Genomic DNA, 13,453 nt, shown 5'->3' with positions numbered 1-13,453 from the left:
AGCATTTAGATCAGCAACATGGGGAATTATGTTGGTCAACCAGATTAAACAGGAAGTGGGTTTCTAAAAGCCAGCAAGCCATTTTTCGCTTTTATTTGATCGAAGAATAATGCTAGTTTGCAAAAACGGTCTTGTTTATACTGTGTGAAATACGGTTGTCTTTTAACCTTGTTTTCGCCAAATTAGCATTAGCTGGTTAGTCACCCATCAGCTAACGTTCGTTTACTAACAACAGAGTGGTTTATCCATTAGCTACAGGGTATCTTTAGCTCGGTTCAGCTAGCTAGGTAAGTGGCTATATTTCAAATTTCCGGGGCAACAATGGAAGGTTTAGAAACGACATACGAGGATTCTAATGTCGAGGACTACATTGATTGTGATGTAAGTAACGTTGAATGTAGCCTAGGCACAATAAGCTAAACAAAATGATGTTTGTAATAAGCTAACAACGTTACTAGGCTAGCCTTTTTCCCCCCACCACCACATCATGAAGAATCTTCTATTTTTCAGATCTGTACCAGATCCATAAGGGGTGAAACCCTGTATAAGATCCACCGGACTACAGTACTACACATGAGGGTAAGAAGCAAAGTTGCAGTCAAATATTTTAACAACTCAAGTCACAACGATCTGTTACCATCTTATAACTACTAGAGTAATAAGGTCAAGACAAATCATGAGTAAAATTCCTGTTCACAAAATCAATCACAACGGTAAGAATAGTTAGTAGTAAAAACTACTAGTAAAAGAATAAGTAGAAGTAGAATAGTAAAAATAGTTATCAATTTCAAGCAGGAGGATGTGCTGAATGGGGCAATTCCATGGTGATGGAATTACAGACTTGTGATTATTTATTTTTTCACTTTAAAAATGTATGCCAACACAACCATTGATTTCAAAGTTTAACAAACCATACAACTCTATGCATACTGACTACTTGAACAATTTACACAGTAAAACAAAATACTGGATAATTTTTTTTGCCGGGTTACGGTAAAATCTCCCTCAGTTATATTCTGTTATCCGCACAGTTCTTCCTGTAAATGTTTTTGTCAAATTTTCTGTGGAAATTATTAAGTAGTCCTTGTGCATCCATAGAGTTCGAAGTTTAACAAACCATAGAAATCAATGGTATTTGTTTGGTATACAATTGAAAAATAAGTCTCAGCATGATTCCTTTACCGTGAAATTACAGTCCTCTGTTATTAACCTCTTCTTTCCAGAATTAAGGTACTGTGTTTTGTGTTCAAGAGCTTCCAGAAAGCAGCTATTGTTCACTTGTGTTCTCGTATGGTATTTTTCCTCTTTCCAGATGGCTTCATACTGCTTGTACAAATAACCAGCAAGGTATGGACTTCAATAAAGTTCATCTTTGCTTTCACCTTTGGTGTACCACCACCTTCTGGTGCACCTGATTTATGGTACAGTATTTTCCATAAAACTCTTGTTTTAGTGAATATTCTTGATGAAAATGGCACCACGCAAACAAGAATGATCGAACAAATCGCCAGGAAGTATCTAAAACCTCTTGATGTGTAACAAATATGTGCACACTGGAACTGTTTCAGTTGAATTCTGCTATCTCTTGATTCCTCTTGCTCCCAGTAACAACCTTAAGATGGGAGTGTGCCAACAATATACTTTTTCATGTTGCGTCATGGTTGAACAGAAACCACGAGAGGCAAAATGGTGGTCATATTCTTCTTGGAAAGGTGTTGACTTTGGAACTTACCGATTTCCATTTTTACCCTGTGCCGTATTCATGACGCTTGGAGATGTCCCCTGTCTAGGTGCTGTAAAATACTGATGGATATCGCTGGGTTTGAATCGGCATGACAACTTGTGGGAATATTGGACTGTAGAGAGAGTTGGAAGAAGGGAAAATGGTCTAATATTATAATATGTCATTTGGCAGAAGGAAAAATGGTCTAATGTTATAATGTCATTTGGCAGAAGGAAAAATGGTCTAATGTTATATGTAATTTGGCAGACGCAAGCAACTTAGTCATGCTTGCATACATTTTTTACGTATGGGTGGTCCCAGGTACCGAACCCTCTATCCTGGCATTGCAAGCGCCAGGCTCTACCAATTGAGCTACAGAGGACTATGTCTAGGCTTGTCTTTAAAGGATCAAATGAATCCCTTTTCCCATGCAAAGTTGAGACTACTTTTGTCGTCATGCTAGGTTTGGTTCTTCAATCCCCATGTTTCATTCTAATGGAACAACTTGACTTTCCGCTTCAACTTCACTGCTGCTCCAAAGACGGATCTTTTTGCCCTCAAAAGCAGATAATCTCGAGAAGGGACACCTATGTCTTGTCTTCCTGCTTGGGTCTCTTCGTGATTAATATCGAAAACAAAAATGTCCGTTATAACTGGTTATTTCAAGATTTTTTTCTAAGAAGTACCGTTGCCTCCTGTTAAGTGAGACAAGTGAACTCTGTACAACGCTATTCACTAGTCTCAATTGGAATATTGTTCATTCTTTTTTTATATACACCAGATCTGCACGTTCTGGTTTAGTGTACAAATTCATGATTCGCTCTTAACTTACCTACAGGACTTTGTCACCACAGTATCATGGATCTTATTCACCTCTGAAGCATGCTGAGTGTCTTCCACTGGAATTTTTCTGACGCTAGAATTTATAGTAACCACATTCCGCCTTCAGTCGTTGTATGCCTCTTGGGGATATTTCATAGTTTTCAAACCACAATTTCGCATTACAGTGATCATAAGAGGATGGACAGAGCAAACGGACAAATTCCAATAATGTACTCAATATTTTTAAGCTTTCAAATCAAATGAAGACACCCAGTTGCTACGTTTGTGTCAAACCCAAACAACGGAAGTATAGGTACTAAATTAAGAGGGGCAGGTAAGGTCCAGGTCAGAGTCAAGATTGAGATGTATAGTATCACTCCCAAATGGCCCATCAGTGCACCTCGAGCTTTAGGTGTGGCTTCCTATTATATGTGTATGGTGTGCATGTGATTCCGTCCCGGGTCCTAACCCCATCTTTATCTGTAGTTCTGATAGCAAGTTTTCTGGTTACACCAACCAGTTACCTGCTGATCCATTGCTGATTGACTTAACTGAACCTGTTTTTCTCGGTTGCGTCTCCCTTCATTCCTGACAGAAAGAGGACCACCTGGTTTCTACTGGTAAGTAATTTCATCTTCCCTTCACTCACTGATTGTCGATGATGAGCTTGGACCTCTGTAAGTGTCTTGTTGCTGCCCCTTCCTTCTGGCAGAGGTTAAGGAAGTTCAGAGTTTCAAACAGGCTCACTACGCTCTGTGCTAATAGCGTTAGTGCACGTTGCAGAGAGGTTGTATGGAAGGGTTGGTACATAGTCATTTTTGTTGAGTAAAATTCGATTAAACTGAGACTGCGATATGAAGCTGCCACGATGAGCACCATGCAGCACCTCAGATCAGATGTGTGATGCAAGACCATGTGCTCAGAGTATCTGCTCATATAAATGGAACAATAAATGTAACATTAATGTCCACCAGTTTATTTATTATCCTATAAACTACTACTAGTTTGATGGCTGCAGCCATCAATTGTCCCATTAACAATCGCACATATTAGCAAACTTTCTTTTCAAACTTCACATTTCTCTTGTATAAGCTACTTATCGTAATGAACGATGTCAGCAAAATGCTTGCGATAAGTGATCGATGTCGATCATTTTCGGGTTTATCGTCCCAGCTCTAGGGTAGGGATGTTCCAAGAATCCTGGATAGCACTAACCATGCTTTTAGTTGTTGGGGAAATCAGTCCTATATTGCTGTTTGCTTTGCATTATTGACTCTACCTTCAGAGAGAGAGAGAGCAGTACCATAGCTTCACATGGTAGCAGTTTCTGTGAACATACAGTACCAGTGAAAAGTTTGGACACACCTACTCTTTGCAGGTTTTATTTTTATTTTTACATGATCAAATAATAGCGAAGACATCAACTATGAAATCATGGAGTAACCAAAAAAGTGTTAACCAAATCAAAATGTATTTTATATTTGAGATTCTTCAAATAGCCTTGATGGCCTTTGCACACACTCAACCAGCTTCATGAGGTAGTCAACTGGTATGCATTTCAATTTTTTTAAATGTATTTTACCTTTATTTAACTAGGCAAGTCAGTGAAGAACAAATTCTTATTTTTCAATGACAGCCTAGGAACAGTGAGTTAACTGCCTTGTTCAGGGGCAGAACAACAGATTTTGTACCTTGTCATCTCGTGGATTCGATCTTGCAACCTTTCGGTTACTAGTCCAACGCTCTAACCACTAGGCCCAAAAATTAACAGGTGTGCCTTGGTAATTTGTGGAATTTTTTTCCTGTTTCAATGCATTTGAGCCAATCAGTTGTGTTGTGACAAGGTAGGTTTGGTAAGTAAGAAACACATCTCAACATCAACTGTTCAGAGGAGACTGCGTGAATCAGGCCTTCATGGTCGAATTGCTGCAAAGGAACCAATACTAAAGGACAGCAATAAGAAGAAGAGACTTGCTTGGGCCAAGAAACACAAGCAATGGACATTCGTTTTTTGGTTCCAACCGCTGTGTCTTTGTGAGACGCAGAGTAGGTGAACGGATGATCTCTGCATGTGTGGTTCCCACTGTGAAGCATGGAGATGGTGTGGGGGTGCTTTGCTGGTGACACTGTCTGTGATTTATTTCAAATTCAAGGCACACTCAACCAGCATGGCTACCACAGCATTCTGAAGTGATACGCCATCCCATGTGGTTTGCGCTTAGTGGGACTATCATTTGTTTTTCAACAGGACAATGACCCAACACACCTCCAGGCTGTGTAAGGGCTATTTGACCAAGAAGGAGAGTGATGGAGTGCTGCATCAGATAACCTGGCCTCCACAATCACTCGACCTCAACCCAATTGAGATGGTTTGGGATGAGTCGGACCGCAGAGTGAAGGAAAAGCAGCCTACAGTGCTCAGCATATGTGTGAACTCCTTCAAGATTGTTGGAAAAGCATTCCAGGTGAAGCTGGTTGAGAGAATGCCAAGAGTGTGCAAAGCTGTCATCAAAGGATGGCTACCTCGAAGAATCTCAAATAACATTTATTTAGATTTGTTTAAATGCTTTGGTTACTACATGATTCCAAATGTTATTTCATAGTTTTGATGTCTTCACTATTATTCTACAATGTAGAAAATAGTGAAAAAACCCTTGAATGAGTAGGTGTGTCAACTTTTGACTAGTACTGTATATCTGCACCTGATTATGTACAAAATGCTCTTCCCATTTCGTGTGATGTCCACTCATTGGTATGAGAGAAACAGAACTGTATTGTTGGTTACTGCAAAAAATAGCTGTTTTTGTCAAACCAATCTAGCTGGCTCTTGCTGAAATAAGAATGGAATAAGTCCATGCTCACCGGTGGATTTCAACAGGTCATTAAACCATAGTATGTCTGCAGTCTACCACCTGAAACCATTAAGACTAAAGTAAATGTGTCTGTATGTGGAATAAAATTTCACACCAATCAATTGGATCCAAATCTGTGAACTGGGATTTGAGTCTTAAGTAAGTATGTGGTTCTCCTGTTCTCTATGTACTGGAAGATGCTAGCTGAACAGAGGAAAATAAACATCCAAAGGACATTGTTCTCTATGCTTTTAAGAGGAGGACCTGGCAATGGAATCAATTTTAAAGGCCTCTCTATATGGGGAACTCCTAAGTGCGAATGCAGTGAAGGCTTTGGCCCACAACTGGCCTGCCAGCAATCACACAGCCCTTAACCAGACATGTGATTTAGCAAAGTCCCTTGCTTAGTGCAAGTGGCTAATCGAGTTCTATGCGTTGTCCCATTCTCCCACTCCGAGCACTGAGGACTGAAAACATCCACACTTTGGGTGATGTGTTTCCGAGTGAAAAGCACCTTTTCTGAGGCCGCAGTCATGTAGTCCCACAGCCTTCACACACTTGCTAAAGAAAAACGGGACTCTTTGCATTGTGCTCACTCTTGTAGCTATCGGTATGCACACTTGAATGTTACCTTACCTTACAACTGTTTCGGCTGGCCTTTGGCCCAGAAGTATTTTCCTTTTATTTGTGAACAATGTTAAAAAACTTAAACTGTATATATCGTATGAACTAGAGTTAACAGCAAGGGGGCCGTACACATGAATGGTCACCGCTATGGTGATTTGCATCGCTATTCCTCGACTGCCTTCTATTTTCCTGCGACCGAATGTCCTAATGGACACTTCAAGAGTTCTACATTGCACAGACCGTAAGACGCAAGACTTAACAGTGGATGTGTTGAGCTGTGCCTGCTATTCTCACAGGTCAGTGTGCAAAAAATAAAATTGGCTGAGATATTAGACGAACATTGTGCATTCCTGTCCCTGGTAAGCATGCTTCAATCTCTTTGAAGAGACTCAATTCTATTAGGCTTGCAGTTCATTCCCCTTGGACACACAGCTACTTCGGGTTTTGCTGCAGTTGTCAGAAATGGGATTTCTGCGCTGTGGGGTCATTGCGATTTCTATGGCTGATTTTGGTGAAGGAACGCCGCAAGAAACACTTGAAAACGCCCGTCTCTTGGTAGTGACTCGCAGTCTGAGGGGAATGTCTGAAGGACTCAAACCATTTCCTTTCAGCAGACCAATCCATCTCAGTATGTATCCGTAACGTATATCACGCATGGATGATGATGGCCAGGTTATCCATGAATTTTAACCATTCGTGAAAACAAGCACTTGAATGCAGTTGGTTGAACTGGAGAGAGAGCAGTTCATACACGCAGATGAAGGACCTGGAAGGATTCTGTATAAAGGAATGGTCTAAGATCCCTCCCAATGTGTTCTACAACTCATTAAACATTTTAGAAAAAGTATTGAAAACAGGAATATCGATTTTGACCCCTACTTTTGAAAGAAAATGATTGTATTATTTCAAGTAATCTTTATCTGAGCAATTGTATTAGCATAATATAATTTCCCTTTTTGTTGCATACAATATAGGTCAGTATATTTATTTGAGTCATTTTTGCTAGGGTATATCAAGGGTGTCAATAATTCCGGACCCCACTGTATGTATGTGAATTATTGACTTTTCCAGTGCTAAGATTTAAGTTTTTACAGCTGTAGTCTGTTCAAGCACTATTTGTCATCTAAAGACCATATCATTGATTGTGGCATTGATCTCTAACTTCTGATGTTGTGGGTCTCACAGGACGGGCTACCAGGGATCATGAGTTACCAAATTTCACGGATATCAAACAATACCTCAAATACCTGAAACTTGATGAGCCAATCATCGGTAACTACTGTATTTTAAAACCATGTCTAATTCAACACAAAATTATAACTTCCAAGTTGGTGCCCAAAGAGCATATACTTGTAGAAGTGAACTGGGTCAAAAGTGGTTAAGAGAGAGTTGTCGGTTTAAAGTGTCCCTTTCTGACCTGTGCGTCTCATTTCTTCATGTCAGGTTTGAGTTTTCTGGAGGAGGTGGAGCCAGTCTCCTATGACCGTCAGCCTGGCCCCAGATACATCTGCAGATTATGCGATCTGGAGGCATCCTTACCCAACATGGTCAATCATTTAATTGGTCGTAGACATCGACAGAATTACCTGGTAAGGAGGTGATTTACTGGCATAACCTGGATATGCATCTCATGCATGATCCCCTTTCTTGCTGGACGTTTTATTAAAGCTAAGCAAGGATCATGATGGTCAGGATCTTAAATATAGTGATGCTTGATGTACTTTCCTTTTTCTAGGATTTGAAAAGGAAAGACTTGGCGACATGGGACAGTACCAATGTCCTGGATCAATCAGGGAAGGCTTTACGAGCCATGGCGGAGATTGTGGAAAGACAGAATGGTCAAGGAAGTCCAAAGGTAAGTCATGATGACTATAGGATTCCCCTTGGTAAGGTACCTGCTTATTGACAAGAGTTTGTATTTATATTTTAGTCATTTTGCAGACGATCTTATCCAGAGCGACTTACAGGAGCAATTAGGGTTAAGTGAACATCAACAGATTGTTTTTACTTAGTCAGCTCGGGGATTTGAACCAGCAACCTTTTGGTTACTGGCCAACGATCTTAACGACTAGGCTACCTGCCACTGTAGGTCTACATACCAGTCTACATACAAGTGTTATTTGTGTTCTATTTGAAATCTTCTAATCCTAATCTTTGGTTTTTATTTTAGATCTTGAGGAAAAAACGAAAGGTGGACAAATTGAACATTTCTAGCGGTAAGATCTTTTCAGATTTTTTTTTGACACGTCTATTAGTTAAATCAGAAATAAATACAAAAAAAATCTAAACTAAACATTTGCCAACCATGAGTCATTGAACTAATAGTGTTTATTCTCAACTTGTCCAATATCAAACAGAAAACGTTGACAATGTTATTTTCCCTTTTTCAGTTCCCCCGAAAGAAAGAGAGGCCAAGAATCAGCCAAAACCAACACTTTCTCATCCATCAGACATGAGGCGGGAAGGAAACCTGCATCCAGGGAGGATGGATTTCCCGGACGGGGAGTACCACCACAGAGGAGGCCGTCCTGAAGATGATCTATATAGACCTCCATTCCATGAAGACGATCCTTACTTATTGTCTGGGGCAGTGCGAGAGGTCTACCTGAGGGGAGGAGACCCCAGTCTGCGTAGTTTTGAGGAAGACGAGCTTCGTAGAGCAGGCTATCATGAAGATGACCTTCGTAGACGGGAGTTTATGGAGGATGATCTTCGTAGAAGGGATCACTACCTTGACGAACAAATCCATGGTCAGGATTATTTGGAGGACATGCGTAGACGAGAGTTCTTGGAGGGTGTTAGAAGGCCAGGCCACCAAGAGGAAATCGCTCATCGCCAAGCATACCATGAAGAACCTCCACGCAGGAGTGTCTACCCGGCGAATGATCCTCTCAAACAGTTCTATTCTGATGAGGTTCTCCGTAGAACATTTCATGCTGCTGAAGCTTCTAAGGAGCGGGCCTTTCGAGAAGATGAATCACCACATGGGAGGAGCTATCCTCATGTTCCGGCCTATCCGCAGGAATTTCCTCCTGAACGTGCCAATCCTGACAAAGCTCCTCTCTGCTTTGAACACGCCCATGGAAGGGCAGCCCACGGACCATCTGTTCATGAAGACCCTTACTCCGAGGATCCCCGTAGAAGCGGATACCTTGACGAGGCGCAACGCAGGGCGTACCCTGAGGAACAACATGGGCCAGCCTATCCAGAAGGCAACCCTCATATGCGATCTCTCGATAGGGATCCAAATGGCCGTGGCTACCCCAAAGGGCCAGAAGGGCAAGGAGCTTCTGACGAAGACTTGAGGTTCCCAAATCAAATGGAGAAACCAATGGAGACAGGGGGTCAAGGCAGCAGGGAGCATTTGTTTGACCTTGTTAAGGCCATTCGTCAGGAGGGGAGGGGTCCGCAGCATCCAGAGACAGAGCGAGGGATGGGACCACCAGGCACGAGGGGGACTCCTCAGAGGTCAGCAGAGGGCGGCAGAGTGAGAACAGATATCCCCGAACCTTTCCGGCGCTTCCTGGAAGGAGCCACAGATGACCACAAGAGCCCCGGGAAACGGAAGAGAAAGAGCAGGTTCTCCGATGCCTCAGAACAGGATCGGGGCGTGTTGAAGTTAGTGTACTTATTCACACTTACATATCACCACGTGTTAAACTTCTCCATCATTACATCCTGAGGTGAAAGGTGTTTTGGTTACTATTACGCTAATGATTCTTACAAAATCTTTTTCCCTCCAGGCAAGCTGATGACAATAGAAGGTCAGAACCTTTTGCCAAGCCACAGGTATATAGACAATTTTTTTAATTAAACCTTTATTTAACTAGGCAAGTCAGTTAAGAACAAATTCTTCTTTACAAGGACGGCCTACACCGGCCAAACCCAGACGACACTGGGCCAATTGTGCGCCGCCCTATGGGACTCCCAATCACGGACAGTTGTGATACAGCCTGGAATCTAACCAGGGTGTTGGTAGGGACGCTTCAAGCACCGATGCAGTGCCTTAGACCGCTGCGCCACTCGGGAGCCCTCTTCAAAGCGCAACTGACATTTTAAAATGTTTTACATTTTAGTAATTCAGCAGACACTCTTATCCAGAGTGACCTACAGGAGCAATGGGGTTAAGTGCCTTGCTCAAGGGCACGTCGACAGATTTTGCCTAGTCGGCTCGGGATTTGAACCAGCAACTTTTGTTACTGGCCCAACGCTCTTAACCACTAGGCTACCTGCCGCAACTGACAATTGCTAAAGTTTGTTAATGGTCTATGTAATGTCTTACTGTGATATTGAGTACCTTATTCTAATTGTTTAGGGTGCTTATCAAATAGTAGCAGGATCCAGACCGATGGTAGAGGAAACTCCAGACACTGGGAATGTTTTGGATGTACTGGTAAGATCCTAATAAAAGAGGAGTAACACCAATGAAAATGCCATACCTTTTGCACAAAGACAACTCATAGCCATAGCCTTTAGTTGACGACTTTTGGGAAGAGAAACTTTATTATTTAACTGACCATGTTCTTTAATGTACTTGCTTTCCCTCTAGAATAACATACAGGTTGAGAATGTGGAAGAGGCCAACTTCCTGAAGGACAAGCTGTGTAACCTTCTGAAAGAGTTCCAAGACAAAAAATATGAGAAGACAGCGGTAATGCCTGCGGTAGGTATTCATTGTGTTGCGCAGCATGTTGCGCCGTTGCTTTACGGATGTCAGTTGACGATGAATGGATATAGGCTGACGTGAGAATGCAAACATTTCCTCTTCTCTGAAACTTTAAAAAAGTTGGTTTATGTAAGTAAGATGATCCTTCCCTCATTTCAACTGTAGTACGAAAGCCTACATCCAACAGTAATTTCCAAAGAATATAATCACATGAGCAAGGATCACCTGGAATATCCCAGAGATGGCTATGAAGGAAACTACAGAGAAGTGCAAGAGGAAAGACATTACGAAGGCCATCCTCCCAGACACTCAAAGGAACGTTCACAGGAGCGCTACAATCCAGAGACCCTACAGGACCCTTACAGAGACACAGACATGAGAATGGAGAGGAGAGCTCAATATGAAGGTAAATTATGTGTGCATGTTTCTCGCAACAAAATTGCAGAAGTTCATTACAGTCATTTTGTTTATCTGTTTGTGGGACTTTATTATTATTATTTTTTAATAATTCCACATCTACATCATCCTTCTTTCAGAGGTCTTTGGGCATGTTGAGATGTACCCACAATCTCATGCTCGTCCAGAGGAGCCAATGGCATACCCCCACGAGAGGTGTCAGGGGCCGATGTACCCTCATGATTACCCACCTGCAGGGGATCTTCACAATCCATTCAATCCTACACCCCCAATACACTGGGAGCGGGGGTACAGGATGGGTGTCCCTCAGTCCACCAGCCTAGACAAAATCACCTCCACTCTCCTGGAGCTTGTGGCAAGGAAAAAGTGATTTTACAGTAGAACCACCATGTGCAAAAATATTTGTATTGATCTGAGCTCAAATGTATTTCTGTTGGAATTTTGCTTTTGAAATGTTTCTACACGTTTATTTGCTTTAATTGTTCATCTTGATGGCTAGTTTTAAGGGTTAAAGGTTTTGTAGCAATTATTTGACATTAGTAATAAAAAAATTGCTTTGAACGGTGTAGACATGTTGTTGAAAACAAATTAATTTCTTTTGAATAACTTCTATTCACTTAACACTGCATTGTAACTGACAATAAAACATTTGTGACCACAAATGAGTACTGATTCAAACAAGATGGTTAAAGAAATATTACACTAAACAAAAATATAAACGCAACATGTAAAGTGTTGGTCCCATGTTTTATGAGCTGAAATAAAATATCCTAGAAATGTTCCATACGCACCAAAAGGTTCTCATTTTGTGCACAAATAATTTTACATCCCTGTTAGTGAGCATTTCTCCTTTTCCAAGACAATCTATCCACCTGACAGGTGTGGCACATCAAGAAGCTGATCAAACAGCATGATCATTACACAGGTGCACCTTGTGCTGGGGTCAAAAGGTCACTAAAATGTACAGTTTTTTCACACAACACAATGCCACAGATATCTCAAGTTTTGAGGGAGCATGCGATTGGCATGCTGATTGCAGGAATGTCCACCAGAGCTGTTGCCGGAGAATTTAATGTTAATTTCTCTACCAGACACTGCCTCCAACATCGTTTTAGAGAATTTGTCAGAACATCCAACCGTCCCTACAACCACAGACCATGTGTAACCACGGCAGCCCAGGACCTCCACATCCGGCTTCTTCACCTGTGGGATCGTCTGAGATCAGCCACCTGGACAGCTGATGAAACTGGGTTTGCACAACCAAATAATTTTTGCGCAAACTGTCTCAGGGAAGCTCATCTGCGTGTTTATCGTCCTCACAAGGGTTTTGACCTGACTGCAGTTTGGCGATGTAACCAACTTCAGTGGTCAAATGCTCACCTTCGATGGCCACTGGCACACTGGAGAAGTGTGCTCTTCACAGATGAATACCGGTTTCAACTCTACTTGGCAGACAGCGAGTATGGCGTTGTGTGGGCAATCGGTTTGCTGATGTCAACGTTGTGAATAGAGTGCCCCATGGTGGCTGTGTGGTTATGGTATGGGCAGGCATAAGCTACAGACAATGAACACAATGGTATTTTATCAAAGGCAATTTGAATACATAGAGATACAGTGACGAAATCCTGTGGCCCATTGTGGTGCCATTCATCCACTGCCATCACCTCATGTTTCCACATGATAATGCATTGCCCCATGTCTCAAGGATCTGTACACAATCCCTGGAAGGTGAAAATGTGCCAGTTCTTCCATGGCCTGCATACTCACCAGACATTTCACCCATTGAGCATGTTTGGGATGCTCTGGATCAATGTGTACGACAGCATGTTCCAGTTCCTGCAAATATCCAGCAACATTGTACAGCCATTGAAGAGAAGTGGGACAACGTTCCAAGGCCAGAATCAACAGCCTGATCAACTCTATGTGAATGAGATCTGTCGTGCTGCATGAGGACCAACAGATGCATTTCTGTGACCAACAGAATCATATCTGTATTCCCAGTCATGTGAAATCTATAGATTTGGGCCCAATTTATTTATTTCAATTGACCGATTTCCTTATATGAACAATAACTAAGTAAAAGCTTTGAAATTGTTGCGTTTTATGTTTTTGTTCAGTGTAGTTTTCCGTACAAGGATTAGAAAAATATGGACATTGGGATAGAATGGGAACACAGAGTATTTGGTTTTCAAATGTAGGTTATTGTTCTATAAGTGATGTGGTAGAATAAGCTGTTTTACTTGTTCTTTCCGTGGCAGATAAACATTTCTCTGCATGTTTGATGCAGAGAATCTCTTATGGAAAGGGGGTGGAACAGCACCATAGATTTATGGCCAGCACCCAGCA

General features: G+C 41.8%; 1 protein-coding gene across 3 annotated transcripts; it reads left to right on the top strand.

Moving 5' to 3' along the window:
• Nucleotides 1-42: 42 nt before the first annotated feature.
• LOC139555150 (uncharacterized) lies at nt 43-11,889 on the top strand. 3 transcript variants are annotated; one of them, XM_071368699.1, is made up of 13 exons: nt 43-381; nt 511-579; nt 3,141-3,165; nt 7,210-7,296; nt 7,468-7,613; nt 7,760-7,879; nt 8,195-8,240; nt 8,415-9,642; nt 9,768-9,813; nt 10,340-10,417; nt 10,574-10,687; nt 10,856-11,096; nt 11,227-11,889. In XM_071368699.1, exons 1-13 carry the CDS (start codon nt 322-324, stop codon nt 11,475-11,477), a joined length of 2,511 nt encoding a protein of 836 aa, XP_071224800.1. In that variant the 5' UTR covers nt 43-321; the 3' UTR covers nt 11,478-11,889. The 3 variants fall into 3 exon arrangements, with proteins under 3 accessions (XP_071224800.1, XP_071224801.1, XP_071224803.1); XM_071368700.1 differs by lacking the exon at nt 7,210-7,296 and having other exon boundaries at nt 91-381; XM_071368702.1 differs by lacking the exons at nt 43-381; nt 3,141-3,165; nt 7,210-7,296 and having other exon boundaries at nt 531-579.
• The last annotated feature ends 1,564 nt before the right edge of the window (nt 11,890-13,453 follow it).

The sequence above is a fragment of the Salvelinus alpinus genome, chromosome 26 (assembly GCF_045679555.1).
Source record: "Salvelinus alpinus chromosome 26, SLU_Salpinus.1, whole genome shotgun sequence".
NCBI lineage: Eukaryota > Metazoa > Chordata > Actinopteri > Salmoniformes > Salmonidae > Salvelinus > Salvelinus alpinus.
The sequence above is the reverse complement of the archived record's forward strand: the minus strand, read 5'-3'. Positions and strand labels throughout refer to the sequence as shown.

Bases quoted from the DNA above. Each gene is read 5' to 3' on its own strand.
- LOC139555150 (XM_071368699.1), top strand. From the start codon at position 322: ATGGAAGGTTTAGAAACGACATACGAGGATTCTAATGTCGAGGACTAC. The intron at 7,297-7,467 runs GTAACTACTGTA...TCTTCATGTCAG, and splicing joins ACTTGATGAGCCAATCATCG to GTTTGAGTTTTCTGGAGGAG. The intron at 7,880-8,194 runs GTAAGTCATGAT...TTTTTATTTTAG, and splicing joins ATGGTCAAGGAAGTCCAAAG to ATCTTGAGGAAAAAACGAAA.